We start from the raw sequence: 12,292 nt of genomic DNA, 5'->3' as shown, positions 1-12,292 counted from the left end.
TGCACAATATTTTACAATAGTATACAACAGACAAATGTTTTATTAATCATTTCTATTTTTTAATTTACAATATTAGTGTATTTTGATGTTAAATATTATAAAATATTTTTAATTCCAATTACTAACATATTACATAGGATATCTATTGCACAAAATACATAATAACAATAGACATAATATCTTGAATTGAAAAACTCAGATTGAATACTGAGTTTTGTATTATTACAAAATAATAAAAGACCAGTGTTGTCATACCATTTCATAAAAAACATTATTTATTATTGTGTATTTAATTTATTCTATGTATTTTATGTCAAAATATAATTTAATATTATATTGTTATTTCTATTTATCCACAATATTTATCTATAAAATAATGTCCTGTGTTAATGGTTTTATAAAATTATAGTATAAAAAAAATAAGAGGAATAAAAAAACCTTAAACAGTCTTAAAACGTCTAAAATTTAAAAATCTAAATTTTAGGCCTTAAAAAGTCTTAAATTTGCTGTTCTAGGTCTTAAATAATTTTGCACAGATTTTATTTTACTGATGTCCATGTAACGCTACATCTAATGCTCATTTAAATTCTTTTTTGTTGTTGTTGTTTTTGCTTTGTTTTCGTGGTGTTGTAGTTCTTTATTTCACTAGTCCAATTGTAATTTGCAGTATTACAACTACAAATGAGGCCAGCATGCAATAGCCAATCAGCTTTCTGTTATTGAACTGAATGTGACGTCATCGCTGTATTTGCGGAGGTTTGCTTTAGGTGCGCATAAGGTGATTTCGGCTGGCGGAGCTCACGAAATATTTTGAGACTCGAGCGAACAGTTCGCGTGGCACCGCGTTTGATTTGAGTTGAATATGAAACACTTTGAAGAGATTTTTTTTATGGAAATCCAAAAAAAGAAACCCTGTTTAAGGAAAAGTGTTATTAATATAAGAATAATTTTGAGTTCTTATATAGGATTATATAACATTATGTTATATATAAGAAGTGTACAATAATAACACTGTTAATGTGTTTAATATTTATTGCAAAATCTAGATTTATTTCAACATCTTTTATTATATTTATTTTGTAATGTCTGAATTTGAATACAATAGTCCACAACTAATCACTTAGATTTGTTTTCTGTGACTTTAATCATCTAGAACTCACTGTTAATCTAATCAGCGATGAACTAGAACACTGTATCCTGATTATCTGCTAGCTCTGAAATCAAATGATGGATGAATTTACATTTTATCTCCAAAGACTAACTTGAATCACATGACAGGTCATTTAGAAACCTGTGATTAATGGTCTTCTCTATGATTGGCTGAGCCCTGGCAGATAGGTTGAATGATCTGTAGCGCCTGATCAGTGCATCGCTTTGAATCTTTGACTTGCAGACATTTGCCTGAATGAGACCATGTCGCTGGCAGACAGTCTGTACAACCTCCAGCTCATCCAGGACTTCTGCAGGGAACAGCTGAACCACTGCTGCCACTTCAGCCTGGAGGACATGCTCTACGCTCACTCTTCCATCAAAGTAAGCCTGCGCATTAAACTTCGCTTTAATTTGGTTTCAGAGCGGAGAGTTGTACATCCATAGGAGAACATTAAAGGGATCGTTCACCTAAAAATGTATATTTGGTTGTAATTAATTCATACTTAGGCCATCCAAGAAGAATGGAGGTTGGTAGCTGGCACTTTAAGAGTTAAAAATCTCATACAGGCAACACAAAATGAATACACATGGCTTAGGATGATACATTGAGATCTTATAAAAAAAGGAAATCGCTCTGTGCAAGAAACGCAATTTATTTCTTGCACAGACTGATTTCACTTTAAAGGACTTCATTAGATCATCATGAGTTATGGGTATTCATTTTGTGTTGACCGTATGTTTATTTTTGACTCTTAAAAGAAAACTACACTTCTCTTGGAAATACACTAATTTTACAATTCACCTAAAGTTAAAAAATTTAGTTTTAATTTAATTAAAAATTTTTGGAGCGAGAGGCTAATGGTCTAATCCGATTCAATGATCTATGCTAAGCTAAGTGCTAGGACTGCACGATATTGGGAAAATCGGATTTTGCAATATTTTTATTTTTCGGTGATAAATATTGCAATATGAATACAGTTTCACTAGATGGTTTGATTAGCTCTATTTGATGGTTTTCTGGGAAGTCTAACAGCATTTTGGAACAGAAATTGAATGATCTATAAAAATGTCTCGTTTCTTGTCCAAGTATCTAAACCAGGGGTGGGCAAACTCGGTCCTGGAGGGCCGGTGTCCTGCACAGTTTTGCTCCAACACCAATCAAACACACCTGAACATGCTAATCAGTGTCTTCAGATCACTAGAAATCTATAAGCAGGTGTGTTTGATAAGAGTTAGAGCTAAACTGTGCAGGACACCGGCCCTCCAGGACTGAGTTTGCCCAGCCCTGATCTAAACATTGATAGATCAAGTAAACAAATTGTTTTGGATTCACCTTTAGAAGAAATAAGAGTTCAAAATTAAGAGTTTGTCCTTAAAACAAGCAAAGTCTGCCAATGAGTGAGTAAAATAATCTTATTTTTGCTTTAAAAAGTAGATATTTAGACAAAACAAGACAAAGATTCTAAGTAAAGATTTATTTATTTTTTTTCATAAATCGTGTAAATTGTTAAATACAATTGTTCTTTGTTACACCTCCAAACATCGTAATTTTTTTGTGCCCAAATGTTTTAAACTGTCTTGAAATACTCAGTCGTGGGCCTAGAAAACGCATGCAAATAATAAACTTATAAGCAGTGACTAAGAAAATTTTGATTCAGACTCAACATTGCATGTCCTGCGATGTGGCTTTTGCAGATGCGCACATTGCGATATAGAAGCTGAAATGATATATTGTGCTATGCTATCTCCAAGAACCACAGTTTCAGCTAAAAATCCTTTTTAATGTTAAATTAAAGACAAAATAAAACCTACATCTTGGATTGCCTGAGGGAAATTTTCAACATTTAAAGGGCTAAATCTCCCAAAACTTTCAATTCTGTATTTTACTCATCCTTGTGTTCCAACCTAACAAACTAAATAAGGTATTTTAATGAAACCTGAGATGTTTTATCTTATTAAAATACTTCCAAAACAAAATTAGAAACTGTTTATGTGCTTGGAACAACATGAAGTTGAGTAAATGATGAAAAATGGTTCGTCTTTAGTGAACTAACCCTTTAAATACCCTACGTTCATTGCCTTCAAAATCGTGGATGTATGATTTTTATAAAATGTCCACAAGATATGTGATATTATGCTGTTCGTTGACACATTTTTCTCACATAACCTCCTATGGAAGTATTATGGATAATAGAAAGCCAAGAGCATGAAGCTTGCTTTCAAACACTGGTTTTTAAAGTCTCCCAATAGAAACAGATCCTCCAAAACCTGACGATAGACTAAAACATTCTCAGATTCCCACTCCCAGCAAACATTTCTATATAGCAATCAGAGTTTGTAAGATAATCCAGTGTGATAGGATCTAGTGTTGTCAAAAGTATCGACTTTGGTTATCCATGTAAACGTGGCTTTCAAATGCTTCAGTGTATGTGTAAATGTGTTTGCGCTTGGTGAACATTAATGAAGCAATACCCTTTGAGCCAATCCCAGTCCTTACAGCGCTCAAAGGTTGGAAGGAAATTGACATTTTTTAATTTTAGTATTGAATGGTAGTGAAGTCAATACGATTGACAACCCTAGGTACTCAATAGATTTGCACCAAGAAGCCTAAATGGTTTTATTCAAAAAGAAATGCCTTGTTTTGTGACATATTCTATCTGTCAAGGCCATCAAATGTTATAAAAACTTTTTTTTTATGTTTTGTGAGCTACATCCTGTCAAACTGGAGCACTTTATTACTATTCTAGTTATGAAACAACTCAATGGACTGAGATCAGACCGGTTTTTCTGTTTTCTGAATGTTATGTTGTGATGCCTTTGATCTTAAACCTCTCTGGATTGGATAGAAAGAACATCTGCTGCAAAGATTTAAGTCGTGAAGATGTTCTTGAGATACAGGAACTGCATTAGATGGAAAGGTTTGGTTCATTGGCAAGCAAATGTTGAGATGTAGTTTGCCATTTTATGGTATGCCAGTCACAGCGGATTCAGAAACCTGGCCACACTTATAAACCACAAAGAGGCCACAGTTCAAAGTACATTTAAAATGGATTTTTTTATGAATGCTGTGCTACTGGAATCAACACCCCAACTATTTTTTGTTATTCCGCAAATAGCAGCAAAATCTCACATCATGTTGGGTTTTATTAGCACCTAGCATCCTCTGGTTAGAATACATGAGAGCGTTTGATACAGTGCCAGACTTCAGAGCTGAATCTCAGAGAATTGAGAGCAGGTCACCGAGCTGTAACCTTGACCTAGTTTCTGTCAGCAGTAATCTAATCCCAGCTACATCCTTTTATTGAAGTGTTCAGTGTGGCTAGCACATGTGCAGGAGGCGCAGGTTTGAATCTGTGCTCTGGCCTCCATTATTTAAATAGATTAACAGCTGAACCAAAGGCGTATATACGTATATACCCTACCTGACAAAAGTCTTGTTGTCGATCCCAGTTGTAAGAGCAACATCATAACTTGACTTGTAGTTGATCATTTGGAAAAGTGGCAGAAGGTAGATTTTTCTGATGAATCATCTGTTTAACTGCACCCCAATCATCACAAATACTGTAGAAGACCTATTAGAACTCGCCTGGACCTAAGAGCTCACAGAATTTAGTCAAGTTTAAAACCAAAAATCATGGTTTGGGTTTACATTCATTATGGGGGCGTGCGAGAGATCTACAGGGTTGATGGCCACGTTTTAAACCACAGAAGAGGACAAATTCTTCAGCAGGATAGCACTCCTTCTCATAATTCAGCCTCCACATCAAAGTTCCAGAAAGCAAAGAAGGTCAAGGTGCTCCAGGATTGGCCAGCCCAGTCACCATATATGAACATTATTGAGTATGTTTGCTTATTGTCCTAATTTATTAATTTAAAATCAAGGCATGATTTATTTTGGTAAAATAAGGGTAATCTAGAGGCCTTTCTTTGCCTTTCACATAAGCCACTTCTGATACCAAATGATCAACTGGAAGTCAAGTTATTATTTGTTGTTCCTAAAATTTCGATAGGTGACAAGACTTTTGTCAGGTTGTGTATTTTTGTAGAATGGAATCCTTTCCATTTAAGGGTTAACACTTTAAATTGGCGCTGCTAATTGAAAGAAACATTTACATCTCATAAAACTACAGATAAGCCTGCTAATAATACATTCACGCCTTGTGTGTGAATAAGTAGGTAGATAGGCAGATGGGGGAGACGACGCATGTGCCAAACACCATCTGCCCTCTCAACCACTCCATATATTTCCATTTATGCATTTGGCAGACGCTTTTATCCAAAGGATGTCTTGGATTATTTGAGTAGTAAATGTTTTTAATCATTGAGTTACATGCAATAGATGTGGCTTTGAGTGGGATCTGCACTCGCCTATTAAGAGCGCAAGGACTCGTTGTTGAAAGTCAATTAAAATGCTGAGGTAATGTCTTCTGGGAGTGGCCTCGGATAATTGCTGCTGTTACCCTGTGCCTTTAAACTGCTAGATGCAATTTCTGCTGAGTGGGAATAGCGTATCAGAGGCATTTTTCATCATGTCAGGTACGCTACATGAATTCAAGGTCACATATATTGCGGTCATAGTATAATGAGGTGTGCGGTGTTGGTCGTAGAACCAAAAGCATAAAAATGTTATATGTACTGTATGTTATAATATCTTGTTTACTTATTTACTTCCAGAGCCATTTATATCGAAGTTGTTATTTAGCCGTATCATGTTGGTGTTTCATAACATCTTGTTTTTATGAATTGGGTTGTTAGCCCAGCGCTCAACCCCCAATCTGGAGGATCAGGACATACACTACAGACAATTTAGCTTACCCACCTCACCTATAGAGCATGTGTTTGGACTGTGGGGGAAACCGGAGCACCCAGAGAAACACACGTGAACACAGGGAGAACATGCAAACTCCACACAGAAGTGCGAAGTGACTCAGCTGGGGCTCGAACCAGCGACCTTCTTGCTGTGAGGTTACATTGCTACCCACTGCACCATCATGTCGCCCTATATAATACCTTAGTATCCCCTATATATGCCATACAATTAAAATATGATGGAAAATGTATTGTCTCCTTTTGGTGTCTGTTCATGCACATCTAGCATGTAGAGGATTGCAGAGACATCTTGTGGGAGATGAGGAATATTGCACTTTTTAGCGACCCTTCCTTCCATGTCTTTCCTTGTTATTTTAGATGAGATAGTAACTTTATTGTTTTGTTTGTTTTTTACCAGAATAACTATCTTGTGTTTATGGCTGAGCTCTTCTGGTGGTTCGAGGTTGTTAAGCCGCCATTCGTTCAGCCTCAGGTATTGGACACTGAAGGTAATATATACTTACAATGAAATGTTTCCCTCCTAAAATAATTGTGGTCTTTATATTTGCATATTAACGCTTGTGTATTGTGATTTAAAGCACCAGCTCCTTCACTGAAAGATCTACCACCTGTGCCCATCTCTAAAGTCACAAAGAGAAGTTTCATGGAAAGACCTCCCAGTCCAGATAGACCAAGGTAGATCAAAAATCACTTACGAAAACTTCCCCCTTATACTTTCTTTAGTTTAAATGTCAAATTGTATCAATTTTGTGTTAACATTGTATTGATATTAATATTCTTTTATGTTTAAGTCTCCCCCTTCGACCTCAACCACAGACTTCAGGCTCAAGTGAGTCCAAAGTCCTAAAAGATCATTTGTTGACAACAATAGTACCAAACTGAAATATGTTCAGTGCTATAAATGCTTATGTATGTGTGTTGTACAGGTGAGATTAAGAGATCATCTTCAATGTCATTTGTGGAGAGCTTCATGGGCACTTGGCCAAAGGAGAAGAAGTAAGTTGAAGCGCATCTCCTTATTAACTCTTAAATGCACAGAATTTTAAATTACATGCCATTAAAAACCATAATATATTATTTCTTTAGATCTCCTGCTCAGGGAGTGTCCTTTGAAATCCCATTTGATGAACACAGTAACAACCAAACACCTACTGGCCGAGGGATGACTCGGTCTGTCAGCACTGAAGGGTTTGGTTTCAAGATGCCCCATGGAACCAGAGGCATAAAGAGAAACCTGTCCTTTCAGCCTGTCAATGGCAAGAACATGGGCATTGAGGAGGAAGGCTGTCCTGACGCCTTGTCAGAAAATCATAAAACCGGTCTAAATGGCTCAGGGCCACCTAGTATTGAAGAGGCCCTTGAGATCATCCACAACTCAGAGAAAAAATCACAGAGCCCCAGGGCCCATGTGCCCAGTGAAGGCTTCTTTCTTCACCTCCAGAGTAAAAGTGAATTGAACCCCAAAGCAAAGGATAGTCAGATTGATTCAGTATCAGAATCGTCCAAAGGGGTTGCTAGCACATCCATCACTGAAGTAGACACTGGCATTCATGTGCGGACAGAGGACATCCAAGAGACACTCGACGAGGACTCATCCCTAAGGGATTGTACAGTCAGCATGGAGTTTGACATGGATCAAGACTTTGAGGCGAGAGCCTCTCGTAGCCAGGGTTCTACAAGCCCATGTCCTAGCAGCCTTAGTGCCAAGTCCCCTGCAGGAAGTATCCCAACCCCTGCTTTTACACCTGGAATTAAGTTAACCAGCTTTGCTGAGCAGAAGTTCCGTAAACTCAATCCAAACACGGAAACCAAAGGTGCTCCTTCCCAAGGCACAACACCAGATGGGTCAGATCTCGCCATTCCTCACTCCGTCTCTTGGGCCCCTTCTCCTGAGATCAGCCCTGCGCATCAACCATCCAAGGACCCAGCTCAGGCCATGGCTGCAGAAATGGTGCAGCTGCGCATGAGACTGGAAGAGAAGCGTCGAGCCATTGAGGCACAGAAGAAGAAAGTGGAGGCAGCCTTTACCCGACACCGTCAGAAGATGGGGCGCAGTGCTTTCCTCACAGTTGTCAAGAGGAAAGGAATAGATGGTGCGTCACCATCTCAGGAGGACACTCCCACCTCAGAGGAAAACAAAACACCAGTGGGGACACCCCAGCCCGTCAAGTCTCCGCTGAAGTCTGCTGGTGAGGACGGCACATCTGAGGCAGACCTGATGGAATACACGCGCTCCATTGAGAAGCTTAATGCTTCTCTGAGCTTCTTGCAGACAGAGATGCAGCGACTGGCCCAACAGCAGGAGGTAATCATGCAGATGCGGGAGCAACAAGCTTGGGTTGTGTCACCACATCAGCCTTCACCACAAAAGCAGGTACGAGAGCTCAGAGGGAGTGGGGCACGCTCTTCTGGGTCTCCCTCACCTGCAGATTCTCCTAGAGCCACACACCGTTCCCCTACTAATCTAAAGAGAAAGTCTGCCTCTTTCCATTCCAAGACACCAAGAACACCAAGACCCAGTGAGCTAAAGATTGCTCCCTTTAATAGAGTTTTGACCGTCCCACAGTCAGTGGACAGCATACCACGCCTAAGAAGATTCTCCCCATCTCAGCCCATGTCCTGCTCATTTTCTTATATGGGAAACGAGAAGAAACCATTATCAACCGCTGACAAAGACATTGAACAAGGTCTTGAGGCATTGTCAATTGAATGTTCTTCTGATACTATCACCTCCCCAACCAAAGAAATTCAACAGGCTGTAACTGAAAACACTGACCTGCATGCTAAGAAGCCAGAAGATGAGGAAGAGGAGAGCACGAAGGACATCAAGCAAACAGAAAAAAGGGGAAAGCTGAAGAAGCCAAAAACTGACATTAAGCCTGCAGTGGAATCTACCGTTTCTGAGGTTTTGTCGCAGATTGTAATGGAGACTGTTATTGTCACTCCCACAGAGCCATTTGACATTGCCCATCAGACCAATAAAAATCTGATTGAGGTCCCACTGTCTGTACTCAAACCACTGGAAGGACAGGCATCAGAAGAAGAAGTGGAGAAGGACGCCTCTGGGGAAAATCAGGATGATGATCAGAAAGCGTGCTGTGGATTCTTCTTTAAGGTAGACTGGAATCCTGTAGATAAATCTTTAGACTAAACAAAAGTTGTGACTACTTAGTGGCGAATGTGAACTCAAGTGTCAGTATTATTATTTTTAGTAATTTGAATACAAGTTAAGCTTAGCTAATAATAAAATCTGAAATGTTTCTGAGGGCATACTCACACTAGGGACAGTTGCCTTGAACCAAAGCGCGATTGTCCCCCCTCCCCTCTCCCGACGGCCTGCACTCACACTGCATCTTTACCTTCTGAGCCAGAGCTCGATTCCGTCATCGATGATGCAACTGATCAGTTTAATAGGAAGAGTAGCGCTCTCGCTCAGCACAGTGGACATTGCTTATATCGCTTTAGTCGTTTGGGATGCAGTGACACACAGTCAAATATTTCGCTGAACAGATCCACCACCTTTGACGCTTATAAATTATCATGAAAGTCATCATACTGCAGGTATTAGGAGGTTTGCTGAAGATGCAGCTGACATGCAGCGAGCAGCTTACGTCTTTAAACTATGACAGTTGCCGTTCATTGAACAGTACGAATGATTAATAAATCCATACGAAACAGTCCCTTAAAAATTACATCGCGTCTTTAGTTTCGGGCTCAGGCACGCTTTGCACTCACACTAAAAGCATACTGTGCCAAAGCCCAACTTTAGCTCAATTCGGAGCCCTCACACTTGTCAAACAAACCTAGAAACACGTCTGGTCACAGTTCGGATAGAATAGTGTGAGTGCTCCTTTAGAATGTGCAGTCATAGAAGGAGGTTACCTTAGGACAGTTTGCTGGAAAATGCAACTGTTTTATCCAGGTCAAAGAAAACTGAGGCAAAGAAATAATTTATGATGTTAGTTTTCTGCAGGGACTCTGAGCTGTGTAGCTTATGTAGCTCATCAAGACTTGTCACATCAGCAACAGTAAGACATCAACAGAGATGATTGATTGAATGATTAAGTTCATATATTGTGTTTATGTTGTCAGGATGATATGAAGGAAGAGGACAGCATGGCCATGAAGCGAGCAGCACTTCTGGAGAAAAGGCTGAGAAGAGAACGGGAAAGCCAACAGAGGAAACAGCAGCTGGAGGCAGAGCATGAGCAGAAAAAAGAGGAGGCTAGGTAGCATTCAGCTCAGCTGTCAATCAAAGAGTTTATACTCCTCCCCCTTATTCTGAACTCCAATAAATGTTTCTCTATCCAGGTTGAAAGCAGAGGAAGAACGCCTGAAGAAAGAAGAAGAAAAGGCTCGACGAGAATTTATCAAGCAGGAATACCTGAGGAGGAAACAACTGAAGCTGATGGAGGACATGGACACGCTTGTTAAACCGCGGCCTACAGGAGCAAAGCAAAGGAAACCGCGGCCCAAGTCCATCCATAGAGGTGTGATGGAGTCCCCTAGGACTCCTGTCAGGGCCACAGCAGGTAGAGGGTAACCCCCTACTGGCATAGCCCAGTACTGCATGCTTTGTGCTACTCTCAGCCTTTCTTTTTCCAGCTCGTCTGCATTTCCTTCTAACTTTACTTGCTCAAAATATCTGTTCTATTCTAACCAGTTTACACATTGTCTAACTAATCTAACGAAGCAGTTAAACTAATTCTTAAAATCTGTCTCAAATTCTTTCTTTTTACCACAACCAGCTGTAAAAAATATTAAAGTTACACCTTGTTTTGAGTTGTTTTGAGTTAGTACTTTCATATTGGGGTGATATAAACACAACAAGTCTTTTTTTTTTCAAATCAAATCCCTCCCATTTTGAGACCCACCGCAACGTGACGTATGAGTGCGGTTTCCCCGCCAACCGCATTGATTGACAGCAGCGTATTAGCTTGTCTCTGTAGTAACGCATATAATCATATCAATAAGACAGGACGTGTGCAAAGAAACTGGGATTAAAAGATCTGTTCAGCGCTCTGTGATCATCAGTCATCATCAAATGTGATCAAGAGGAGTTTAACATATTTTTAAAGCGTTTTTAAAACGGTGCATGTTTGTAATGAATTACAGCAATTTTACTGTCTTTATCACCACAGCTGCATCTTAGTACAATTATAAAAGACACTTCAATCCCGGATTGCGGATGTTAAATTAGGTTTATTTTGTACATTACCATAACGGATATCCATACAGTAGTGGATATTAACGTGTATCCTGTCACATTTGTAGTGCAAAGTTAAACACGTTCGCTGTGTTGTGTGTGACTCATCGTTGCAACTCCACAACAAATACATCAAATAATAATCATTAGGAAGGTTCTTACTGTAGTATTTCTCACAAACATTAAGTAAGATCTGCTTCCTTCATGTCTGTCACTGTGCTGTTTATCTGACGCAGCCATGGCATATAAAGGTATAATAAATAATCTGATGGGTGTTTTGAGCTGAAACTTTACAAACACATTCTGGAGACACAAAAGACTTATCTTAAATCTTGAAAAAGGGATAAAATATGTGCCCTTTAAAGAAGTTCGTTAAATAATTGCAGAAAGCTGTACTATTATGAGGGTAACACAAAGTTCAGTGGGCTTGCTGTTGTCTTGTGTAACTGTGGGTCCTGTCCCGTTTTGTGTTTTGAATGCAGGTTCACGACCTCGTGTTTTTTCAGTTTCCAGCCTGTCTCTGGCTTCTCTTGGAGATAATGACAGCGTCAACTCCGATAAGAAAACACCCAGGTAAGAGCCAGTTAAAGTTGTTTGACGAAAAGAATATTTATTTACTGTTTCCCAGCAATTACAGTTGAAGTCAGAATTATTAGCCCCTCTGGATTATTCGCCCCTGTTTATTTTTTCCCCCAATTTCTGTCTAACAGAGAGAAGATTTTTTCAACACATTTCTAAACATAATAGTTTAAATAACTTATTTCTAATAACTGATTTTTTTTATCTTTGCCATGATGACAGTAAATCATATTTGACTAGATATTTTTCAAGACACTTCTATACAACTTAAAATGACATTTAAAATTCTTAACTAGGTTAACTAGGCAGGTTAGGGTAATTAGGCAAGTTATTGTATAACGTTGGTTTGTTCTGTAGACTATCGAATAAAATAGCTTAAAGGGGCTAATAATATTGAAAATGGTTTTAAAAAAATTGAAAACTGCTTTTATTCGAGCCGAAATAAAACAAATAAGACTTTCTCCAAAAAAATATATATATTATTAGACATAGTGTGAACAATTCCTTACTCTGTTAAACATAATT

At 38.8% G+C, this 12,292-nt stretch overlaps 1 protein-coding gene across 4 annotated transcripts in view; it reads left to right on the top strand.

Moving 5' to 3' along the window:
- Positions 1 to 12,292, top strand: part of camsap2a (calmodulin regulated spectrin-associated protein family, member 2a) — a 70,894-nt gene that overhangs the window by 50,612 nt on the left and 7,990 nt on the right. For 2 of the 4 annotated variants that reach the window (XM_056447398.1, XM_056447396.1), the window contains 9 exons: positions 1,394 to 1,533; positions 6,380 to 6,470; positions 6,561 to 6,657; positions 6,774 to 6,811; positions 6,909 to 6,978; positions 7,069 to 9,097; positions 10,075 to 10,211; positions 10,294 to 10,514; positions 11,695 to 11,761. In XM_056447398.1, coding sequence (XP_056303373.1) covers positions 1,394 to 1,533; positions 6,380 to 6,470; positions 6,561 to 6,657; positions 6,774 to 6,811; positions 6,909 to 6,978; positions 7,069 to 9,097; positions 10,075 to 10,211; positions 10,294 to 10,514; positions 11,695 to 11,761 — 2,890 coding nt within the window. Of the gene's footprint in view, positions 1 to 1,393; positions 1,534 to 6,379; positions 6,471 to 6,560; positions 6,658 to 6,773; positions 6,812 to 6,908; positions 6,979 to 7,068; positions 9,098 to 10,074; positions 10,212 to 10,293; positions 10,515 to 11,670; positions 11,762 to 12,292 lie in introns of all 4 variants that reach the window. The other 2 variants (XM_056447397.1, XM_056447395.1) reach the window with 1 other exon arrangement.

Source organism: Danio aesculapii, chromosome 22 (genome assembly GCF_903798145.1).
Source record: "Danio aesculapii chromosome 22, fDanAes4.1, whole genome shotgun sequence".
In the NCBI taxonomy this organism is placed as follows: Eukaryota; Metazoa; Chordata; class Actinopteri; order Cypriniformes; family Danionidae; genus Danio; species Danio aesculapii.
Note: the sequence above shows the minus strand (reverse complement) of the source record. Positions and strands in the feature narration are given on the sequence as shown.